Source organism: Homalodisca vitripennis, chromosome 6, assembly GCF_021130785.1.
Source record: "Homalodisca vitripennis isolate AUS2020 chromosome 6, UT_GWSS_2.1, whole genome shotgun sequence".
Taxonomy (NCBI): Eukaryota; Metazoa; Arthropoda; class Insecta; order Hemiptera; family Cicadellidae; genus Homalodisca; species Homalodisca vitripennis.
The window spans coordinates 63,362,513-63,386,311 of NC_060212.1; the positions used below are offsets into that span (position 1 = coordinate 63,362,513).

The following is a 23,799-nucleotide window of genomic DNA, read 5'->3' on the forward strand; positions in this document are numbered from 1 at the left end:
TTCCAGCTTTAAATTTTCTACAATATTTAAGAACTGTTACTATAAATTTAAAGACTAATATAAAACCCACCTTAGTTCTCTTTTGAAAGAAGTAGGCTTCTCTAATCTGTGTTATGTATTTTTGTGATTGGGAAACAAAACAAAATAAACTATGGAACAAAACATACTAAGAATTAAGTAAATTTAAATAGCCACACCATAAACTTTTTTATGTAATTTCTTTATCGTGGCAACAAGGCAAACTCAAAATTGGCATCTGATATATAACCACTCAAACCAGCAGCGGTCACATCAAAATAAACGTGCAACACCTACTAAATTACGTGCAAAGCAGCGGGTAACTGCTAGCAGTGCAGATATAAGAAAAAATGTAATCCAACTTTTACTATTCATTTAACTGCTAGTACCTTGAAATTCGGTAAACGTGTAGCCTATCCTATGTAGCTAAAGGAAACAGTCAGAATTTTAAAGACTGTAATGAAACCTATCTAAATTGTTCTTTTGACAAAACATATCTCAGAGCTGTGTACCGGAGTTAATTAAAATTACCATAAATATACCATTTTAATGTATTTTCTTGATCGTAGGAAGAAGGCAAACTTAACATTTGCGGTGGAAATATAATTCACTCAAACCAGAAGTGCTCATACAGTTGCAAAGCCGTGGGTAACTGATAGTGTTCTAATAATTAGTAGTTTTTATAATTTTTCAATTTTATTAGATTGTACCATGAATTTTAATTTAGATAAAATTAACAGCATTATCGGATTATTTAGATATTTATTAATAATATGCTAATTTTAACTCAAATTCCGTTTTATATATATATTTTTTGCATTTACCTCTTATAGTATGATCAAAATTAGCTTTGAACTTTAAAAAAATATATTTTATAAATGTCTTGGCGTTAAAGGAAAATTTGGAATTCATTAGTGACATGCAAATGGTTTATTCTTACAACAAATAAAACAGTTTTAGTTTATGAAAATATTTACTGCCAGGGCCAAAGAAGTCATATTAATCATTGATTGCTTTAACTTTAGCCAACCACGATATACTCCCCCTCTTCAATCACTGTTGATGTGTAGTACTGATCTTGTAAGTATACATTAACATCTGTTGACTATAGATGAATCACTTCTAGTTCATTCAGTTTGGTAAAACATTTGTAGACTGTAGATGGATCTCCTCAGCAAGGCTGTGATGTCTCAAGATTTGTGTTACAATTTGTGTCAATAATTCCAACAAAGAAAACAGCTTTAGATTATAAAACATTTGACTGCCAAGGAAAAAGAAGTCACGACATAGATATTTGTGACATAGATGCCCAAACAAAGCTTCTAAGAAATTGAAAAATATTCTAATTTGAAATTTGTTGGCTCTAAACACTATTTTAAGCATGAAATTTATCAATATCCTAGCCTTGTTAAAAGTTTAAAAAAGATACGAGAGAAATTAAATACAAGAAACATGTTTCAGTGATATATAAAGGAAATCAATTTTCATTACTTTCTCTTTCATAACACTTTACATGTTTGTTATGAATTATTAGAGAATATATAAAAGTTTAGTTGGATATATTTAAATAAACACACAATGACAAAGAAAAGAAAACTTTAAACTACAAAATATTTATTTACAATACAAATTTTAAAACATAAATATACACAATTCATATCACAAAGTTATTTCTAGAGTGGATAGGATTGTGTAGAAGTAGTAGAAAAATATATAATATTATATTTCAATAGAAGCACCCAAAGATCATCTTCAGTCTTCCGTGCCTAAGTAATGGGAAGTACAAGTAGTGTAGGCTTAGGCTAACTATTTATTATACTTACGCTCTAACAGTTATTTACTACCCAAGCTTAGTTGCAAAGATTATGCTTGATAGAAACTTGTCTCTCTACAATTTAATTATTAAATAGTAGCTATACGATTTTTCATTACTAGTACAGAGGAAACGAGAAATTATGTGTCAGTAATATAAGAAAAATGTAAATACATACTAGTAAAATTCCTGATGGATTTACAAGAAGATACATTTATAAGATACATAACCAGAGTGCATAAAGGCCCAAGGCTTCAGTGCATGGCAATAGGCCGTCTCTTAGAACAAGAAGAAGATATAGAATTCTAGAGAGTTTGCACATAAATTAATTATAAATAGTTGTGTTAAAAAATACATTATAAGCAATAAACTTTGAGCTCATACTAAAGTAATATTTTGACATGCATACTCTGAGAACAACTCAACAAGAAAGATAGACAAAGGATTAACAATTAATAAGTTTATCTTAAAACCTTAAAATTAAAAAAGAACTGGATTAAATAAACAATATTCAGATTAAAATACATCTAATTAAAATTCTCCAGTTGTAACAATTATTATTAGAGACAACACAAGATACAGAATAAGGCAACAATTTATTATTTGATTCTATAACAAATTCTATAAGAATAACATTAAGCATTACAATAAACATAACACTTGCTAAAATGATTCAGTTAACACTGATTATCGAAGTTTTAATGAAAAACTAATGATTGCTAACGGATGATTGTAACAGTTACAACTAATATACTCAGAGTTTGAAACTTGTGTTCTTCCAAGACAGTAATCCGTGAAACAGTTTGCCCCAAAACAATGGAAGATTCACGAGCACTTCTCGACTGAAATAACAGAACATTGCTTAAGATTCACAACAACAAACACTAAACTAATACAAAAATATCAAGTGACACTTTGAACAATTAACATACCACAGAAAAGTTTTCAATGATTGACTGAAAGCGTAAAGAATTTTTGTGAATAAATTATAACACCGCAGTTTCTTTCCCCCAAACAATTACAAATTTATTTTTACTATAAGCAAGAAATTTGCCAACTGCCATTACTTTCAAATGTGCCAGAAAACTGTTTTATAATCACCAAATCTCAAAATCACCATCAAAATAAGGAAACTCTTATTTATAAATACCACTTCATGTGAACATTCTTTAATTTTTTTCATATTTTTACTACCCTTATCGAAACTTGTAATAAGTTGTGGCACCACCTTTTGGATATCATGAAAGACCTCTTCCACCTTTTCATATAGCAAGCCAGTAAAAGGCATCATTCTCCAAAATTTACTTCTACTAAAAAATGTTATGTTTCGAAAAGAGATGTTTCCAAGAGTTGAGTTAGTTAGATGAGATTGGCTAACGTGGGACCAATATTACTTGATACTGTGCATGAAATTTATTGCAGTCCAATCTGTGTTTTAATGCTGACACGAGATAAAAGTATTAAATATTGGTTTTATGTTTTAATGTAAGTAAGTTATCAGTACCAATATAAGCTCCATCTACAACATTGTAAGTTGATGTTATTAGTTTTTATTTTCATAAATAATGATTGTTTGAATCAACTATTAATACAATGTATGTAATTATCTACTTATACGAGGTCTGTCCGACAAGTATCCGTCTTGCATTCATATCTTCCTATTGGTGCTATTCTTCATCATCCAAGCCATGGCATCCTTCGAAGTAGTTTCCATTGATTGAACCACACGTTCCCAGCGGTGCTTCAACATCTTAAAGCAGTCTTCAAACGTATATTTTGGAATAGCCTTCAGCTTGCGCGTTGCATTACTTTGAATCATCTAGACTGTGTTCAACCGCTTTCCTTTGAGTGCCATTTTCAATTTTGGGAACATCTAAAAGACGCAAAGAGCTATGTCGGGACTGTACGTAGGATGGTGAAGCTGTGCAATCTTGTGATTGGTCAAAATTGCTGCACAAGATTCGATGAATGCACTGACACATTACAGTGGTGAAAAAGCCAATCACCGCCTGACCAGAACGGGGTCATTTTCTTCTCATAGCATTAAGCAATCTTTTCGAGACCACAACTTTTTGGAGTAAATTTATAGTGCACAACACCCTCACAATTGAGAAAAAATAATCAGCATTGACTTGACATGGCTCCAACTTTGACATGCTCTTTTTGGCCGTGGCTTGCCTGAACTCTTCCACTGTGAAGTGTTTAATTTCAGGATCATAACCTTAAACTCATGATTCACCACCAGTAATAATCTCTGAAGGAGATTTTTATCATTACTGATTATTTTTAAGTTGTTCAGTGTGATTTCACAGCGAAGGTTTATCTGCTTGGTGGTCATGAGCAATTTCAGAACAAATTCGTACATACTGAATCACATTTCCAACATCTTATTCAAAATTTCCCAAACAGTAGTTTTTTTGTATTCCAAGATCATTTTCTAGTTCACGAACAATCAATTGACAGCTACCTTCAATCGCAAGTCACACACTCTCGATATTTTCTGGTGTTGATGTCAAGTAAAGGTCGGCCAGAACTAGGGTCATTGTCAACAAATGTGCGACCATTTTTAAACCGCCTGTACCATTCTTTTATCTGTGTTGTGATCTTTCACCCCCAAAGGTCTTCTGCATTGTTTCAATCATCTTAGTACAACTCTTGCCAAGATTGAAACAAAACTTAAGCAAATTCAGCTCACTCATTTTCAACAGTACACAAATGCGATGAATAGAAAAAACAAGTGGGACATGAACACACAATGTGCGCAGCCCAAGTTTTTCAGCCAGAAACTATGGCATTCAGGTAGTTTGTGAGGGACTACTAGTTACACTCATACTCCGCAGAGGCAGCTCAGGCGCGAAGATATAAACGCAGGTCGGATACTTTTCGGGCAGACCTCGTACACCTAGAATTTAATTTTATATGATAGCAGGAATAATCATAATCTAGATTCTTCTCATAATTAATTGTACTGGGATCTTGGGAATCTGAATAAGATTAACTTAACATTATTATACTATCCATTTTAGTGAGTCACCCACATTAGTGTAAAACATGCATTTTTTACAGTACGTACTGTAGCCCCTTTCATTGCTGTCAAGTAATCTTTTATACTAGAGTTGCCTTATCACAGCTGCAAGCAATGAGCAGGACTGCTCAGGCCGTGACTGTTCTTACCACCCTGTTTGGACTGACAAATTTTGCAAAAAAGTTTAGAAATAATGTTTTCTCAAACCTTTCCATTAAACAAGATTTTTTTAATGTAGCAATATTAAATATCTAACATTTTTAAAGACTTTAAGTAAGAAAAAATCTTTATTTTTGAAAATATTTGTTATTTATTTACTTGAAATAATTTTCTTTTTACTACAGTTACTATAAAGTGTCAAATGGCTATACAATGCAAAGAAACTAGCAGAAAACATTAAAAAGTCAAATATATGCCAGTTTCAACTCCCTCCCAAACTTTACACTTTTTAGTAAAAAGATCTGGTTGGTACTTTGTACCTACATCACACTGGTTTGATAGCACTGATATTTACGCAGTTAGGTAAAAATATTATTTTACTTGCAAAGAACTTCATTACATCTATTAATTTAGTTATAAAAGTGTATCCAAAATAATACAACTTCCTTTCTATCAGAATTGGAAGAAAACGTACTTAGAGTGCAGTGACCATCTTTAAAATGTTCAGTTAATGTGAATATTTTTATAATCTTGTATTTTTTAAATTACTCATTATTCACAACCATGTCTCAAATAAAAAATACTAGATATAGCTGTTATTAAAGTAAAAAATAATTTCAATCCCAATTATAACAAAAGTGTATTTGTCTTTGTGCAATACAATATAATTAAATTCAAATTTTCATATTTTAAAAACAATTGATTTCAATCACATTTTAAAAATTTAAATAAATTCTTCTCAAAAAATATTCAAAATTTCAAAAATTGATCATACTGAAAAGCAGTATACGTATATATATTTTGAATATATATGATATATAAGTAACAATGCATTGGCATGACGTGTGTAACCTTAATGCAGTTTTTTTAATCAATGTGCTTTTTTGTAGATAATTGCAGATCTTGAAATGTAGTATTACTGATGTTATCTTCACAAATATTTCACCAAAAGCAAACTTCAATAAAAAAAACATTGAAATAGGAACAACTTTGTAAACAACTTTAGATGTAGTTTTGTGTAAAAACTATTTTCAAACAACATATTTGTAATAATTTCGATCAACCATTACCACCTACACTTTTATCACGCATGACTCATACAAACAAAAACATAACCACCATATGACAAGTTTCATTGGAATTGGTAGAGAATTTTTACGTTCATGTTTTATGTTATGTGAATTCACAAGCTACTATATTATATCCTGTATTTTAAAGCAAAAGCTCAGAGTAAAACACACAAATAAAATATCTAATATATGTGTAATATTCATTAATAACATAACAATAATTATTCATAAATATTGACTTTTTGACCAGGATAAGTACGTTACATGTTACAATATTCTCACTTAGTGTTAACATGAAAGTAATTGCAATTGGCAGTTTTCTTAGAAATATCCAAACAGTTTGAAAAAAAAACTGGCAGTAGGCGTACATTAGATTTGAAATGTGGCAACATTCAAGATATTTATTGTTACAAATTTCAACATTAATGAACAATAACAGTTCTTGGTATGAAATTTAAAAAAAATATAAAACTAAAATTAAAATAATTTCTATTCAGAACAGTTTTATCTGTTTTGTTTAAATATTAATGTTATTTGATTTATGATTTTATTCCATATTTATTAGTGCTGAAGAAGAGACATAAAATGACTAAAAGTTTAATGAGTTTGGCAGTTTACTTAGGTTTCCTAAATAAATTCATATTAAGATTTACTGAAGATAAAAACATCACAAGTTTTCAATGATTTGAACTAATTGAAAATATCTAGCAACAGTACTAAAAAATACTTATCATTTATTAAACTATTTTCATGCAAATAAAATAGTTGCAAAATACGCTACAGATATAAAAATAAAATATATTTTATATACAAATAAAATAATTAAATTAACAAAATATATAATTTGAACTTTTTAGTATTTGAAATATTCCTAACTATCTAAATGGATACAAAACACTAAAGTACAAGATCAAGTACTGTAGTAAAAACATTATGATAAAAATAATTACAATAATAACAGATTCAATAAACGATTTAAAACACATTGGCATTATGTAAGCAAGTTATTTAATTAATAACAAATTGTAGGACAATAACAGATCACGTAGCCTTGAGATCCAAGATATCGAGTACAGTGAGAAATACTCTTTACAAGTACGACAAGCTTGTGAAAGCACGCGTATTGAAGTACAAATGTCCGAATCAAAGAATCAAGGTTTTACTTTCAGACAGTTACTTTAGCATTCACTCAGCTTCAACTATTATCTACACAACACGAGACAGAAGTCAACCATAAATATTATATTAAACTATTAATAATAATAGTAAACGTAACAATAGTTAGTAGTAACAGTATTAATATTAGTGGTGGTATTACTTTTGTATTTTATGTAGTAACAACAACAGTTCTCAAGTCATTCATATATGATTACAATACTGGTTAAGTGTAAAATGGTGAATATTATGAATGAAATTATGTGTCTCACACGCAAATAGCCTCTAGGTTTCTAATAAAAAAAACTTTAAATACCCTAAGCATTTAAAATACAGAGAAATGACCTTAGATAAATTATTTCATAAACCTGACTGTTTTAAGAGTGTTTTCGGTTACTAAATTAGAATACAATTTTTCATCAAAATCTCTGTAATTAATCTTTTAACTCGTTCACAACAATGGTTTCTTTCTAGACTTTATTTGCCGTCGAATTTTTCAATAATAATGGCAAATACCTGTAATCTTTTTTACGTTATATGTCCAAGTATAACGAGAAGAGTATGTAGGCTTTGCAATTTCGCACAAAAATAATTATTTCAATATGTTTTTCAATGTTTCTTCGTGTACCCCAAAGAGTATCTTAATAAATTTGTTTTCCCTTAAACATTACGCAATCATACACCTGACAGGGTGACAGGGTACACAATAGTCGGTGGTATTTATTTAAGCGAAGGGTCAAATTTTAAACAACCACGATAGGCGAACAATAAAACCGCAATAAGGAATTTGCATAGTAATGTGTACCCCATCGGGTGCACGACGCGCTTTAACGAAGCCCAGTATGTACCTGATCAGGGACAAGACGTTGTCGTGAACGTGTTTATAGTTAAAAATTATTTTTTTATTCAAAACAGATTTTATGCAATTTTAAGACATATTGAAAGAGCCTATTTTCTTTACACTATCTCCTTTATTACTGATATGACACTCAGACAGGTTTCAGTTTCACCAAAGTAGATGTAATTGATGGTTACTTTCACAATGTAGTGCATTAAAAATGTTCATATCTTATTTAAGTACGAAAACATGTTATTTGGTAGAAAGTATCTTTAAGCAAATAAGAAAAAATTTGTAATTTACTTAAAACAATAACTAACTACTAATAATTAATTAACTACGTATAACAATTATGTACATAAATTTTGAATCAGTGACAGCAATATGCGCACGTGTATGGTGTGAACAATTGCTGCTTTAGAACAAATTCCAAAAAAATATGAATCCGCACTCACAGCTTGCATCTAAGACTCTCACTCATTCAAAATTTACAGTCCAAAATTGCTGACATATTCAGTTTTGAATTTGTTTAAAGGTACTCTCTACCAATTGGAGATATTAAATTTGCAAATAGATTTTTGCTGAGATAAATGTTAAGTTCACTTTCAATGTTACAATATACCGTTTAATGTCACATTATAACTTTAAATGTTACAATATACCCTTCAACGCATTCTCTAGTGTACTCTGTTGAAGATTCAACATAAATTATAATTGAATCATATAGAACGAAATTAATGAAAATATTTCTTGAAAAATTGATTTTGTATATCAGTAGGTCAAAATAAAGACCTTTTATTATTAATTTTAATATGTGTAATTTAATATAAAATTATTGATTTAATGACCCAATAGCCTAAACTGATTCTGAATACCAAAATTACCAATTATTTCACCCAAAATCAGAAAAGATCAGAATATAAAATATAATAAAGCTTGTAGCTCATTTATGAAATCAAAAGACATTGCATTGGATGTAAGAACTCAATTTAGTTTTTACGTTATTTTGTTTCTTTTTTGTTTTTTGTTTAGGTTGGTTTGTGTATGTTGTACACTATGTTGCCCAATAGAATAACAATGATTAGTTTAACTTTCCAACAGCTAATACGAACTTGACAAAATCTTTCTAAACAGAAGGAGCAAAATTTTGTTTACATTCAAAACTATTAAGATTCAAATTGAAAGGTTGTTAAAATTAGAAACTTTAAATTTATTGCTGTGGTTTAAAGAATAAGCACAAAATATTAAATAGTGTTAAAAATAACTACATATGTGCAAGTTATGTTGTGGAACTGATTAAAGTGGTTGCATTACATCATTAAATACAACTATAATTTATGTTTTAAGCAATGAGGCATACTGACACACATGAAAACATAATATGTATAATCACAGACAATGGATACTGTTCTATATAGAAACGTATCCATTGTCTGTGGTATAATGAATCCCTGTCAACAGATTATTAACACAAGCAAACAATGAGGAATAATTATAATTAAAAAACAATGGATCAAAACAATTATTATGGTTTGAAAATAATTAAACAACATTACAATTACATAGAAAAAATATACAACACCAGATTGTTACACCGTAATACTGAAGTAAAATATGTAATCAAATTATTCTATAAATAGTACCTATAACAGTGCATATTCTCTTCCATGTAACAAAAATAAAACCTTGATTCATAAGGCACTCTAACAGTAGAGATGGTAACTTGATAACGTAGGCAATACTAACATATACCAAATAGTGATATAAATATTATTTATAATTTAATTGGTAAGTGCACAGATGATTATATAAAAATAGAATGTGTGTGTCGGATGGTGTACTGTGCGTCACGAGTTTGCTGGTCGGGAGGGGGGGAAGCAGGGGGCGTCCGAGTGTCAGCACATCAACACGCTGCGACTGAAAAACTGTAACTGCCGAAATAAATACCTACAACCAACAAACGACAGCGAGTTAATACACAGGCTTAACAGTCCAGTAAAAACATCATTATCTAGTTAGCGAAAGCAATACAAAATTTGTATCGATTACTTTGGTATTTTCAAAATTTTTCTAATAATTATATCCGATTCTAACAATTTTAGAAGTAATTACTATTGAACTATTATAAATATTTAAAAAAACTTAAAATATTAATTCAAACCATGAAATGTTAATATAAATATCTATAGTACAGTATAAGAACTTTGTAAATTTGTACTAGTTTATTAAATCCAACTCAACATTATTAGCTTCTATGAGCCTTTACATTGAAATAACTATTTGGGAACAATTTTGGAATTAACAGATAAAAATCTAATTTTTACCACTTTGAATTCCCTAAAAATGTCAGATATCACCATACACACAATGCAAATCTTGTTTCAAATATTCAATTGTTTACAGTTGGTACTGCTTTTTTAATTCAAGCTGAATGCAAGCTAAAATATCCAACAGTATCTGCAGTTCAACATTTTTAACTATGCAATTTTTAAACCAATGTCTTATACTGTCTTAAAGTTAAACCTTTTTATAAAGTTAATTTATGATTGTAAGTGTTTAGCTGTTATTAAGAACCTGATTAAAATTTTAAATTAGGAAATAAATTAAAATGCTTGCAGAATGTTTGATTCCAGTGCAAATGCTTGAGATCAAAATGCTTTTTTATAATGAGTTTTTTTTTTTTTTAAACATTACTAAAACTTTAGCCCTCCAATATATGAAAAATCATATATTTTCAAGCAACAGCTATATTATTTGAAAAATTGTACCAAAATAAGATTTAATGTTTTTATCAATGCAAGATTTGTTTTTCGTTATAAAAGTAGATTGAAATGTTTTAAAGGATGTTTTACTGGATTTCCTCCCGAATAGACAATATATGCTACAAACTATTTATGGAAGAATTAAGAAGTTTGGTAAAGTATCAGACTGTAAAAATTACAAATTTTGATACTTTATTTTTAGTTACATTAGTTATATTTGAGAAAATCGAGATTAAGGGTGGAAGTCTCGATGTGACTTTGTTTTAAAACTTCACTGAAGATCTAAAATAGCTGCCATTTTGAAACCAAAAGAGGTTTTAGATCATGTTTGAAAATGGATTTAAAATATCATTCTTTTGAATAATGACAAAAAAAAAATATAAAATACATAAATAGAAACTAATTGAAAACTAAACAATATTTGTTCATATGGAATTTTACGTTTGTTTGAATCAATAAAACAATATTCTATCATTATATCCAAAATTCTATACAAAAATTTATCTATCATCATGAATAAAGTATAATTGCTATGAATACACTTAACATTATTTCCCATTTCATACGACAAAAATTAACAATTAACTTTACCATTATGTTAAGCAACCAGAACAGATATGACCGTGCCACATTCAAAAGTGTTATTATCAGATCACTGTACTATGTACAGGACAGAGAAACCCATTTTGTCAGGCAGCAAGACTGTAGGTTATCTTTTACGCTCTAAATATATCTAATATTGAAATGTTCTTGCAAAATTTGTAGATGCAACGTTTTGAACATTGTTCTAATTTTGCATGACTTTTTATGTCCCAATTAATCATAATATTATATCTCTCATAACAACAAATACAAATATTTGTAAATTTTGCAATGGGGATTTTTATAGTAAACACTAAATTGTGAGTTAAATAAATATGATACTTTTCTATAATTATAAAGCCTCCACCCACCAGTAGAAACATAATGTAATGCAAGCTACTTGTATAATACTGTAAAATAATTCTCTTCATGATATCGTTTTAAAGGACACAAAATAATCACTAGATCTTCACCAATAATTTGATTGAAAATACAACTCTGATAATTTAACTTTTATGTCACAAAATTGTATGCAATTTTATAGTCAACTGAATAAAAGCTATTTAGAAAAATTTCAAGTGTTAAATAAACCTTTTATTGTGACTTTTATTACATATTCTGAAAATTATACTATAAAATACTGGTTCATTTAAATCAATCTAACATGCATAATCAACTGAACTGTAGTCAAATTGCCCAAATCTGTGTTCCCTGAGCCGTACATCGTTATAAGGAGAATTGAACTCTACAATGGTATAAAGTATTGGTTGTTTTAAATCGATCTAATACGCATAATCAACTGAACTGTAGTCAAATTGCCCAAATCTGTTATCCTGAAGACGTACATTGGTGTAAGGAGAATTGAACTCTACAATGGTACAAAGTATTGGTTGATTTAAATCAATCTAACACGCATAATCAACTGAAGTGTAGTCGAATTGCCCAAAAACTTGTCCTCTGTGATGATTGGTGTAGAATGGAGCATTAAGAAATTCTTGGGATCTTAAAAGTTTGGAAGGATTGCAGAAGGGATTAAAAATAAATGGATTGATTAGGATTGGAAAGACCAGCAAACATAATGTATATAATGTACACATTTTAAATCTTCTCGCTCTTATTAATAATTTAGTGTAAAACAGATTATAAAAACTCTATCTTTTACATGAAAAATGTGACTCTAGAACAATTTAAATATTGACTAGACCAAATGAATACTATTCATAAATTAAAACGAGAAATTGTGTTGGCTAAGCATAGTGCCTATATGCATAAGACTACAAATTTAACATTAATACTGAAAGTATGTTAGTCACAATACAATCAATCCCCATGCTACTCTCCAGAAACCAACCCAGACAATAGAGTTAGTGAGTAAATGGCATGCTTTCTAACTGAATCTGAACCATTCTACATTTTACACATTGTCACGTCTTGTGTATATCAATGTTTAGCTTAGAACAGGTAGTAGTAAACTTCTTGTTCCATAGTATACAACGGTTAGAATAGGTACCTGCATCACAATACAATCTGTCGTAGAAATAACGAAAATAAAAGCCTGTTCTATGTAACACAGACATCAATCAGTGGAATATTTACGTTTTTTACCATGTTTTTGGAGTTTCATTTAAATTAAATTTACATACAGTTAAACTAATGAATAGCCAAATTCATCCGTTTAAATTAATTCAATGATTTTAAAATGGAAATTCATTTAAAAGCGGTTATTACCGTAACGTAAATGAAAATATGTTATGTACTTGAACACAATAAAACTGTGTATATCAGATATACAATGTTTTAGCATACACTCAATTTAAAATAATGATAGGACTGCCGTGTGTTTTGTATGAAACTTGCTTACATAAAAAATCATCTATAGAGGATCAAATCAATATCAATCAATGTAACAATTTTAAAAATATTTCCAATCAATCAAATTTAATAGATATTTAAAATGTATTATACTTATGCTTCATTGTTTTCAAAAATATAAAGAAATAATAATATTTAAGTTTAAATTAGATCTTTATAAACTGTTATCATTGGAATTGTTGAAAGTACACTTGAAAATGTGTATAAAATATTACAACTTTGTAATGGCACATTAAAGATCTATATAGTTTCAAAATTTATTTAAATCAGTATCTGATAATGATAATTAAAAAATACATTTCCAAATGCACTGTTTTAAGTAAAACAGTTTTTGACAAATTTTTGTTGCCAAATATAATTTTTATTACAACACTGAATAATATAAATAACAAAAATCTAATATATATATATATGATTAGATCAATCATGAAGTGAAAATCTAAATTACTAATTTCGATAGTGCAAGGAACAATATAAATAAAACACACACACACACACACACACACTAACCAGTCAACCGGCTACAATAATTTACTCAGAGGTTTTGACTACAACTACAAAAAGGATAAAACTGTGTATATAAGATGAACCAAAATTCGCACATCTAACCTGGAAGCATCAGGAATGCTACAGGTCACTAAGCTGGAGCCACAGGTACCCGGATCGGCAGAGGAATGACTTTTAGTATTTATTACATTTGATTTTGTACAAACAAAGAGCATATCACTGAACCTGTGTACTATTAACTTATCAAAAAAATTATTAGAACAGAAAAATTTTAGTTTTCAAAACAAACCTAAAAATTAAATTAATAAATATTATCCTTATTGGTTCCAAGAACCATTTTGTAACTGAATAGTTAGCGTTTAGATAATATTGTTACTGCTTGCTAGTTGTTACTATAACTTTGTAAATTTTAATGACAAAATAAATAACCAAAATTTAAGTTTAAAGATTACAAAGAAAACAGACTTAAAATATGTAACAAATCTGAATTCCTAGAAGTTTGCTTTCTGCCATGTGAACAAGAGAGACAACGTAGGACAGGTTATATATGTCAAATATACAAAAGAGACAGCACATAATAAGGAACATCTGTTTTATATACAGAAGAGACAGCACAGAATAGGTTCCATACATGTTGGAGAGACAACAGAAAATAAGAAACATCTATTTGTATATACAGAAGAGACAGCAGCACCAAATATGTTTGATCTGTATCATATGCGGAAGAGACAGCATTAAATAGGTGTTATCTGTTATAAATAGGGAGATGCAACACAGAATTTGTTTATCTGTCGTGTATGCAGAAAAGGCAGCGGAAAATAAGAAACATCTGTAGTATCTACAGAAGAGACAGAATAGAATACGTCTTATCTATTGTAAATATGGAAGAGTCAGCACTAAATATATTTTGTCTGTCTCATCTGCAGAAAAAACAGCACATAATAAGAAGCATCTGATTATATGTGGAAGAGACAGCATGGAATAGGTGTTATATATTATAAATAGGGAAATACAGTACAGAATATGTTTATCTGTTGTATATGCAGAAGAGAAAACACAGAATATGTTTATTTATTGCATATGTGGAAGAGACAGCCCAGAATAGGTTTATATACGAAGCGGTATCAGAAAGTTCCTGGACTGCACTCGCCATTTTTTGAATATGACTGTACAAGCCGGAGTGCCAGTAGCCTCTGCCGCTGAGTCATTGTGCAGAGTTTCGTTGTTGTGAGTGTTTAGGTTATGTCTACAAGTTGTGATTTGTTTTTGTGTGTTATTATTATGTAGCGACTTTTGTGATGGCTGATAAATTCGAGCAATAGACTTGTATCACGTTTTGCTTTAAATGTAAGAAATCATCAACAGAAATTTTTGTAATGCCTGAAGAAGCTTTTGAAGAACATTCACTGAGCAGAACACCGGATTTTGAGTGGTACATTTGTTTGAAGGCTGGCAGAACTTCAATTAAAGATAATCATCGTTCAGGACGGCCTTCCACGTGCAAAATAAATGAAATTGTTGGAAAAATTCAGCACCTATTCATGAAGACTGTCGTCAGACAATATATGACTTATGTAGTAGTGTCGGTATTAGCTATAGAAGCTATAAAGAAATTTTAACCAAAAATCAAGGCATTCATAAAGTTACCTCAAAATTTGTACTTCAGTTTTTGACTTGATCAGAAACAGTGATGTTTTTATGTGTGCAGTGAACTCACAGAGGCATCTGAAAGTGACCCTATATTCCAGGATCATACTGATGATGAAAGTTGGAAGTTGGTTGTATAGTTATAATCCAGAAACAAAACAGCAGTCATTAGTGTAGAAAAGTTTACAATCACCAAAAGCAAGACAAGTGAGAAGTGCAACAAAAACAATGCTTGTTGTTTTTTTTACACTAAAAGCAGTGTCTACCGTGAGTTTGTGCCACCTGGTGTCACAGAGAACTCTAATTTTTATTTGTGACGTTTTAAGGGAAAATGTGCGTAAAAAAGGCCTGATATGTGGAAAGACAAAAATCAGCAGACCTAGTCCAGGAACTTTCTGAAACCACCTTGTATCATATAATGCAAGAGACAGCACAAAATATGTTTATCTATAGTATATATATATATATATATATATATATATATATATATATATAAGAGACAGCATAAGATGTTACACATGTTGAATATGTAGGAAAGACACCACGTAATATGTTATCCCAGCAGTTGTCAGATGGAAAATTACTACTTATTGAAGATAAAATCAATTATTAATGATGAAATATCAGTACTTACTTGCACATTTTAATTGTAACTTTTGTCAATAATCTATTTGTTCTTTGTTTGTATGTAAAAAAATATCTTTAGTATTAAACAAATACCACAATTTTTAATTATTCTGAATTTTTATTTAAAGATACAGTATTTCATTTTGCTAATGTAATTTCTATAGCGATTTTCTCTTTTAAGGCTCCTCTGATCTCTATGCTACAATGAGTTTATATTTTTATTTCATTATTACCTTATTCTTATTCCTAAAGTGTACTAAGGTTTTACAGTTTCTATTATATATTAATCTACCTGAACACTAAATATTGAACACTCAAATCACGACTTATTGGTACAAAACTTCTAAATTCACATACAAAATACTTTGTGAAAGCACATATAAGAATACTTGAAGCACAGTGAAAACAACAAAACATATAAAATTACTGACAGATAACGGATTGTAAATAATTTCATATTGTAAATTTATACTGAACAAAGTAATATACATTTTATATGACACAACTCATGTAAATGATTGGACTAATGTATTGATGTAGCTTCAAAAGTATTATACCAAACAATCGGTAGCTATACTGTGTTAATATTAACAACTATTTCTACATTCATATTTGAGGACCATTTCTCCTGTACAAATCATTAATAACCATTATTCATGACTGAACAGTAACCTGAATAAAAATAGAGTAAAATAAGTGGTGTACAGTACAGTAAAATGAGAACACTGAAACACAATGAGATTCACAGTGTTTACATAAATTTCCTGTCTCCAGTGAGTGTAAATCCATACAATCCTAGATTACATTAGGTTAAACTTTGATTGCACAATATAAAACTATAATTTATGTAATACCCTTTCCTTAAAAAAATTGTATGAATTCACAAAATTAAAAGTTCACAATAAATTAAACGTGATGCTACTCTAACAGATTATTAAATTGGAATTTTGTGAAAGTAAAAATAATATTTGGTGGTTAAACATTCACATCATATAATTTATGTTTATTTCACAGAGTAGATGACATATACACCTACTTCATGTGAAAATGCTATATAATTCAAAAGAATTCTCCACAATACTCTTGGTGTAATATAATCTGCTAAAAAAGGAAATCAAATCTATTTCTTGAGCTAGCAGTCAAACTGTACAACTTTTTACTTAATGGCACAATTTAAATTTAACAAAGAAAAGCGTACAAATGTTGATAGCTTTGAAAATTCTTGAAGCAATTGGAAAACATTTTAAAATGGTAGTAAATTTTACTAAAAACAATACTTTTCCAATATAGCTTAAATTTTGGACAAAATTAAACTATATAAGAAAAAGTATTGTTTTTAAAAACATTTACTACTACTGATAAAATTCATTAAGTTTCTCATTAATTTCCGAACTTTGCATACATCAATATACAATAACAAGCATTTATACTTTGTTTAGTTATTTTCATTTAAGATAAAGCTACACCACTTCTTTTTTTAATTTCCACATATATAAAAGTAAATCACATTGTCATTTTTAGAGAAATTACAAAAATTGTACATCAAGATCACTCAAATTAATTAAATTTGTTTTTACCAAAGAATAGAACCTTTTCTTCGTATTGTTCTGTGATACACTACAATAACTAATGTTATGAGATTATGATCATGAGATGGGATGATAAAGATATATCAGCAAGTTAAGTTATAGCTTGGATAAATATTAGTAAGCTACATTACAACCTGTTTATACGTGCAGCTTTGAATAAATTGTTATGATAAATGTTGTAAAAGATGAGTGCCAACTGTCTGGTACCTATTACAACCAAATATATTTTTTCAATTTTAATTCTGAAAGAAATCATATTCTTAAAAATTATTGTTTGTATGCAGCCACAAAAGCCCCAGAGGATCAGGCCACCCTCGTACCCTGACGAGCACACACAGTCACACGCACAGTTCGGCTTGCCTGCTGTCAGTCATGTTTCGATGACTCAACCTTGGTCTGCAAAACTGTCATTTTTACATTTTTGTTGTTGGTTACCATTTTTGTAATTTCTGAAATCTGCATATTATTTCATGAAGAAAAATATCCAAACACGAAATGACTAGGACATTCCTGCTGTATCTTAGGAATAGTGGGCGTCAAAAGCTTTCACTAATGGGGGCTAAGACTTTAAGTAAATTTGTCTGATTTTTTATATCAGCAGCTGCCAGATAGCCGATTGAGCGTATTGAACCACTTCTATCCAGTGAGTTTGGAACTGTCCTGTATTTAAAGTGAGTAATGTTTCTTCTTGGTATTCAGCAAACAATGAATGAAACAGAAAAAAATTAGAAGCATCAATCAGTCTGTTAAGTCAGTCTGCATAAGGCTCTGTTTTCAACTAAGTGTATAATGTTTAGATATTGCTGTGTAGTCATAAGCAATGTTGACCAAGATACGTCACGAATGTTGTAACGTAGGCATTTCGTGTTTGGACTCCTTTTTCATGAAAATACAGAATTCAAAATTTTAAAATCATTAACCTAAAATAAAGACCTTAAAAATTGTGGTTTTGCAGACTACGGCCAATAGGCTACATAATAATATGACTCATCGAAACAGTGACAGCAGGTTGGAAGAACTGCGCCTGCGATGGTGAGTGCACATCGGGGTGTGAGGGTCACATAATCCTCTGGAACTCTTGACTCTGCAGACAAACTAAATTTCAAGAATTAATCAATATCTTCTGAAAACATTTTCCACATCGAAAAATCATTTGCTGTTATTTAGTGATGGTCTGCAAATATTTTCAACATTTTCATATTCACAAGAAACTGGAGGCTGTACCGATCTTGCATTATTCCTGCCATCTCCTCAGCCATCACCAAAAGGCTTAATTCACTTGAAAACAAGACTTTTTACGTGCATTATCACCACCACAACCATCATGGTATTTCATCAGTTTCCATATTGCCAAGAAAACAATCAATTGCGTTCATTTAACAGTGCATGTTCAGCATGTTGATGAGTATTATCAGGTCATAATATATATCATGCCACAGCCGTCCTGAATTAGTTACAGATTATGCAAGGGTCGTTTTTTGTTCGACCTCCGACCACATGCCATGACGGCCAGACATGTGGTAGGTCCTTGATGTGGGCAGTAGTCGATCACGCATATTTCCCATTACATTTGTCACTGCCGAGTTCAAGTAGGCAGTTTTCACTGAGCTGCAGTCACATAAACATGGCCGGCTCTATAGATTCTCTCACCAATGTGAGAAGTTTTATTCGTTTACTACAACCAGAAGAGAAAACTGCAGCAGAAATAAATTGGAGAATATGCTATGTTTACGGAGATAATGAATAATGGTCTAGTACATGAGTGGTGTAGAAAGCCAGATGTTGACTGACGGCCACAAAAATTGTTGAATGGCTTCAGCTTTGTCATTTCTTGAATTGATCCTTGAATTTGACAATCAGCCATTTTTAAACTTTTACATGATTCATGCAAAACACATAATGTTTACTCCATAAACAAGGCACATTCTCCAATGGATTTCCTGCACTATTCCCTTATGCTTGCCCGAAACGAATAAAACTCCCCATGTTATATGACGGCAGCTCAGCCTAAACTGACTATTTCAACTCGATGGTGACAAATGTAGCAGGGAAGATGCGTGATCGACTACTGCGCACACCACGGACCTGCCACGTGTCTAGCCATCTTGGCGTGAGATTGATACTTGAAAAAAACATGATCCTCGTATATCAGATTATAATGACTATAACCTAATACTTACTCCTTGTGTAATACGTAACTATGCATTTTCAGGAATTTCTAATTTTAGTGACATTATTAAATTTATTGATCATTTAGCATTTACAAAAACATATTAGACCTACTCCAAGTATAGCAATTTTTTGAATCATTATATTAGTAAACTATTCAAAACTGTAACATATATAAAAAATGGATTTTTTTTAAAGATCTCTAGTAATTGCAACCCGTTCTCCACAAGTAACAGTTAGTTTAAATTGTTAGATGACAAACATTGCTCTCTCAGGTAGCAAGTCTCGACTGAGGTGATTAAATGCAAATGCAATGCATTCCCAAGTTTCACAAACGTTCCTGTCAATAATTTTAACAGTGAGGCCGCAATGAACTCGCAGGCTGTCAAGACAGAACGTGATGCGTACATAACAAGCTGCTGAACGAAGAGAACAAAGAAAGCAACATCAAGCTGACGGTAGTCTGACTTACAACATGAGGTATGCGCTTAGTCTAAACTATACGGGTGTACCAAATGGCAGCGTCAATTGACTCTGGGCTGTGGTCCGAGAAGTAATTGTACCTAAACACAAAAAAAACAGACTCACCTTTCAAACAGTCTACAGAGTTTAATGGCATAATGGCACCAGAGAGCTGGCACATCTCTTTTTATAAGTCTTACACTATTAACATGTTCGAAACCAGAGCTTATGCAGACTGAATGCGTTGTACAACCCAATGCTCAACAATGTGTCACTCAGTAAACCTAATGTTAAGAGTAATAAACAGTTTTCGAGTGATACAAGATAAAAATACTAATGTTTTTGTTAGCTTTCACATTCATTAAAATTTTATTTGAGTTTTCATAATGTTTGGTTAGCTGACAGTAGACATTGAGTACGTAAAATAGTGTGGTTTGTATACTTACAAAAACATAATAAATGTTAAAATTGCTTCATCAACGCTTTTACCAGTCATGGGAAGAGGAATATTTATAACACAAGATATAAAAATAATTTAAACACGAAAATATTTATGTATACTAGTACACAAAATAGTTTTGAATATATGTGTATAAAAATGTACAATGTTTTACCAAATAATGTCAAGGAATTGCTGTACAATAAATTTAAATCAGCAGTTAAGAGTTTTCTAGTTGAAAACTGTCTGTACGAGTCTGTAAGTATTTTGACGTAATTAAATCTAACTTTAATTGGAAAAAATTCTAGCCTTAGTGATCTTTGACCCTTGTTATGCTGTTGTCTTCAACAATAAAAATCTTGATCTTGAATCTTGAATCATGATTGACACATATTTCCTCTGATACTAGCAGGGACTAGGCGTGGAGTACGTTGAAGAGCAACTCCGAGTGTTCCGATGTAACAAAATATATCACGTTTGACAGATTTACTGCACACATTCTTCCAGAAGGGAACATTTGCTGTCTAACTAGCACCACACTAATCTCCTCATCGATATTGTAAATTGAACTCTTTTGGAGCAATCGGACAATTTTTAAATATTACTAAATGTTAATAAAAACAATACTTTCCAAATAGTTTATTTTTTGGACGGGTCTTTCCAATTTATCTGTGGAGTCGCCTGACGATGAAATCTTTGGTTTCGAAAGGCCTCGTCCAAACAATAAACCATTTGGAAAATATTGTTTTTATAAACATTTAGTAATATTTAAGTATTGTAAATGTTCAAAGCTCCATTTTTGCCCATACAGGTTGAATGAACTATCAGTTTTATGCTCGTATACAGATTATTTTATATTTTCCATGAATTCGCCACATTTCCTTGTTCGTAGTAACAATTACGGCTATTGTAGTCTTCTCATGCTAGCCAATGTACTCTGATAGAATTTTGTAAATCTTATTAGGTCACAATCATTATTTTAAATAATAAATTGAATTGCAATTAAAATTATCATTATAGTTACAACGGAAACAACAAATAAATATCTGTATGTTCAAACTGATATAAAACAAAACAGTAATAATTTAACAGACTTCTTTTAACTTGCATTATTACTTGATAATCTCATTTATTCTAAAACACCTAGTATGTAAGCCAATTCATGACCAATTATCACAAACCCTAACATTTTTACCAACATGCAGTTGGTACAGAAATGGTTTACCGGTTATGTTGCGAATTGCTTTAGAACTATTTGATATGTTAACTTATTCCCTAATGGTGTTTGTAAAACGTATCTTTCTTAATAATTAGATGTACAACTGGTCGCTCAGTTAAGTGGCCAATTAACTTTGATAGTTTACTTGCACGAATATTTCTGTGATGTATACTTTAAGAAACCACATGAAGAAAACCAAGGGTATACTTTGTACTACAAAAATAACTATGTGATCTACAGCTGTGTTTGTAATAGTTAGAGATAGAGCGTTTAATATCAACAAATACCTTCTACAGAAATGGAGGCATAATGTTGAATCTATAAGCAGATTATGAAAAAATACAATACTAGCAAAATTGTATTTGTAAGAATAACATTATAACCAGTTTTATAAATTAGGTTTTACTGTAACCAACTTCAAATGAAAAAGTTATTCATTATATTAGAACATAATACTGTAAGTCACACTTCAAAAGCATTATGCATTAGAAAATGGATCACTTTTGAGTATTAAAAGTATTTTGTAAAGTGTGGAAAATGGATTTCAGTTGTTAAAAGAAATGTGTAGGTGTTATCCGCAAATATTCATTTTTATAACCAAAATTCAATAGTTTTATGACATTGGTTTAATACTTCACACAAGGACATAAATAAATAGTAATTTATAACAGTCTATCTTCATTTGTAGTCATCATTATAACCCTAAAGGAATACATTACTTTACATTACATTTTAGTTAAAAGAGTATAACCTGTTTAACATTAATTTGTAAAAGTTGAAAATGTCATGTTGTAGAAGCTATCAAACATATCATAGTATTTAGGCCGATATCGACAGTGCGAGGCTGCTCGCTGCCAATGCCTCGTGGCGAATGCTCGGCTTTGCCTCGGACTGTGGATACCGGGGTTGCTCTCTATGAGGCGTTCGCGTCGCACAATGTGAGGCGAGCCGTGTGCTTGTCGGTTTTAGAGCAGTGCTCAAAGGTGCCTCGCTCCGAGCTGTGCGTCAAGTGGATACCTGCGCTGTCTGCCTCGCATCATACAGGACACAATTCTGCACTGCAAACCAACAAACCTCCACAACGAAACTGTCATCATGGATAATCATGAAATTATCAGACAATTAGTGAAGTGTTATGAAACCAAACGTTTAATGTGGGACTCGAAACACCCTGAATATTATAATAAAAACAAGAGAGAAGACTTGTGGCGCGAAATATCGCAGTCAATTAATGTTTCGGTGAAAGATCTGAAAAAGAAGATGACGTCTCTGTTAGAGTCTTACCGACGTGAAAGGTCAAGGGGAAAAAAAGTCAAGTTACAGGATCAGGTCTGTTTGTATGTATGGATCACATACTTCTGGAATAATCACAGATATTCGTTGTTTGGATATACGAAAGAGGTATTGCAAACTGAGTCTCCAGTAGCTAAGAATCTCAGAGTAATAGCTAATCTTTCCTTGGTGGTAATAGCACTTCGCATGTACGTGTCACGTTTCTTCACGGCAGGCTCTATCAATGTAATTAAATGTTCAAAATCTTGCTTGGACATTCGCAAGAAATTTGGCACGTCTTCTAGAAGTCTGTTCCCATATTCAAACCGATTTTGATAATCTTTTTTAAAACCACCAACTGGGTTTACGTCGCTTTATCTGTTGTTTTTCCTAATAATCGTCGCCATCACAATAAAAACAGCGGCAGACACTTGCGCATTTCTAGAAAAAAACCATATTGTCACGACTGTCTTCACAACGAATGCGGGTGGTTCGCGTGCTCGCAGGGAGCATTCGTGGTTACAAACTAGCTGCTAGCTGAAGAGCTCACCCTGAGGCAGATGGCACGAGGCAT

The 23,799-nt window shown here is 30.8% G+C and overlaps 1 protein-coding gene across 4 annotated transcripts in view; it reads right to left on the minus strand.

Moving 5' to 3' along the window:
* Window positions 1-1,615: 1,615 nt before the first annotated feature.
* Window positions 1,616-23,799, minus strand: part of LOC124364391 (solute carrier family 66 member 2) — a 54,204-nt gene continuing 32,020 nt past the window's right edge. Inside the window, exons 6-7 of one of the 4 annotated variants that reach the window (XM_046819827.1) lie at window positions 20,306-20,396; window positions 1,616-2,673 (exon numbers count right to left, since the gene is read on the minus strand). In XM_046819827.1, coding sequence (XP_046675783.1) covers window positions 20,327-20,396 — 70 coding nt within the window. In that variant the 3' untranslated portion in view covers window positions 1,616-2,673; window positions 20,306-20,326. Of the gene's footprint in view, window positions 2,674-9,555; window positions 10,026-20,305; window positions 20,397-23,799 lie in introns of those variants that run through there. The other 3 variants (XM_046819828.1, XM_046819826.1, XM_046819829.1) reach the window with 3 other exon arrangements.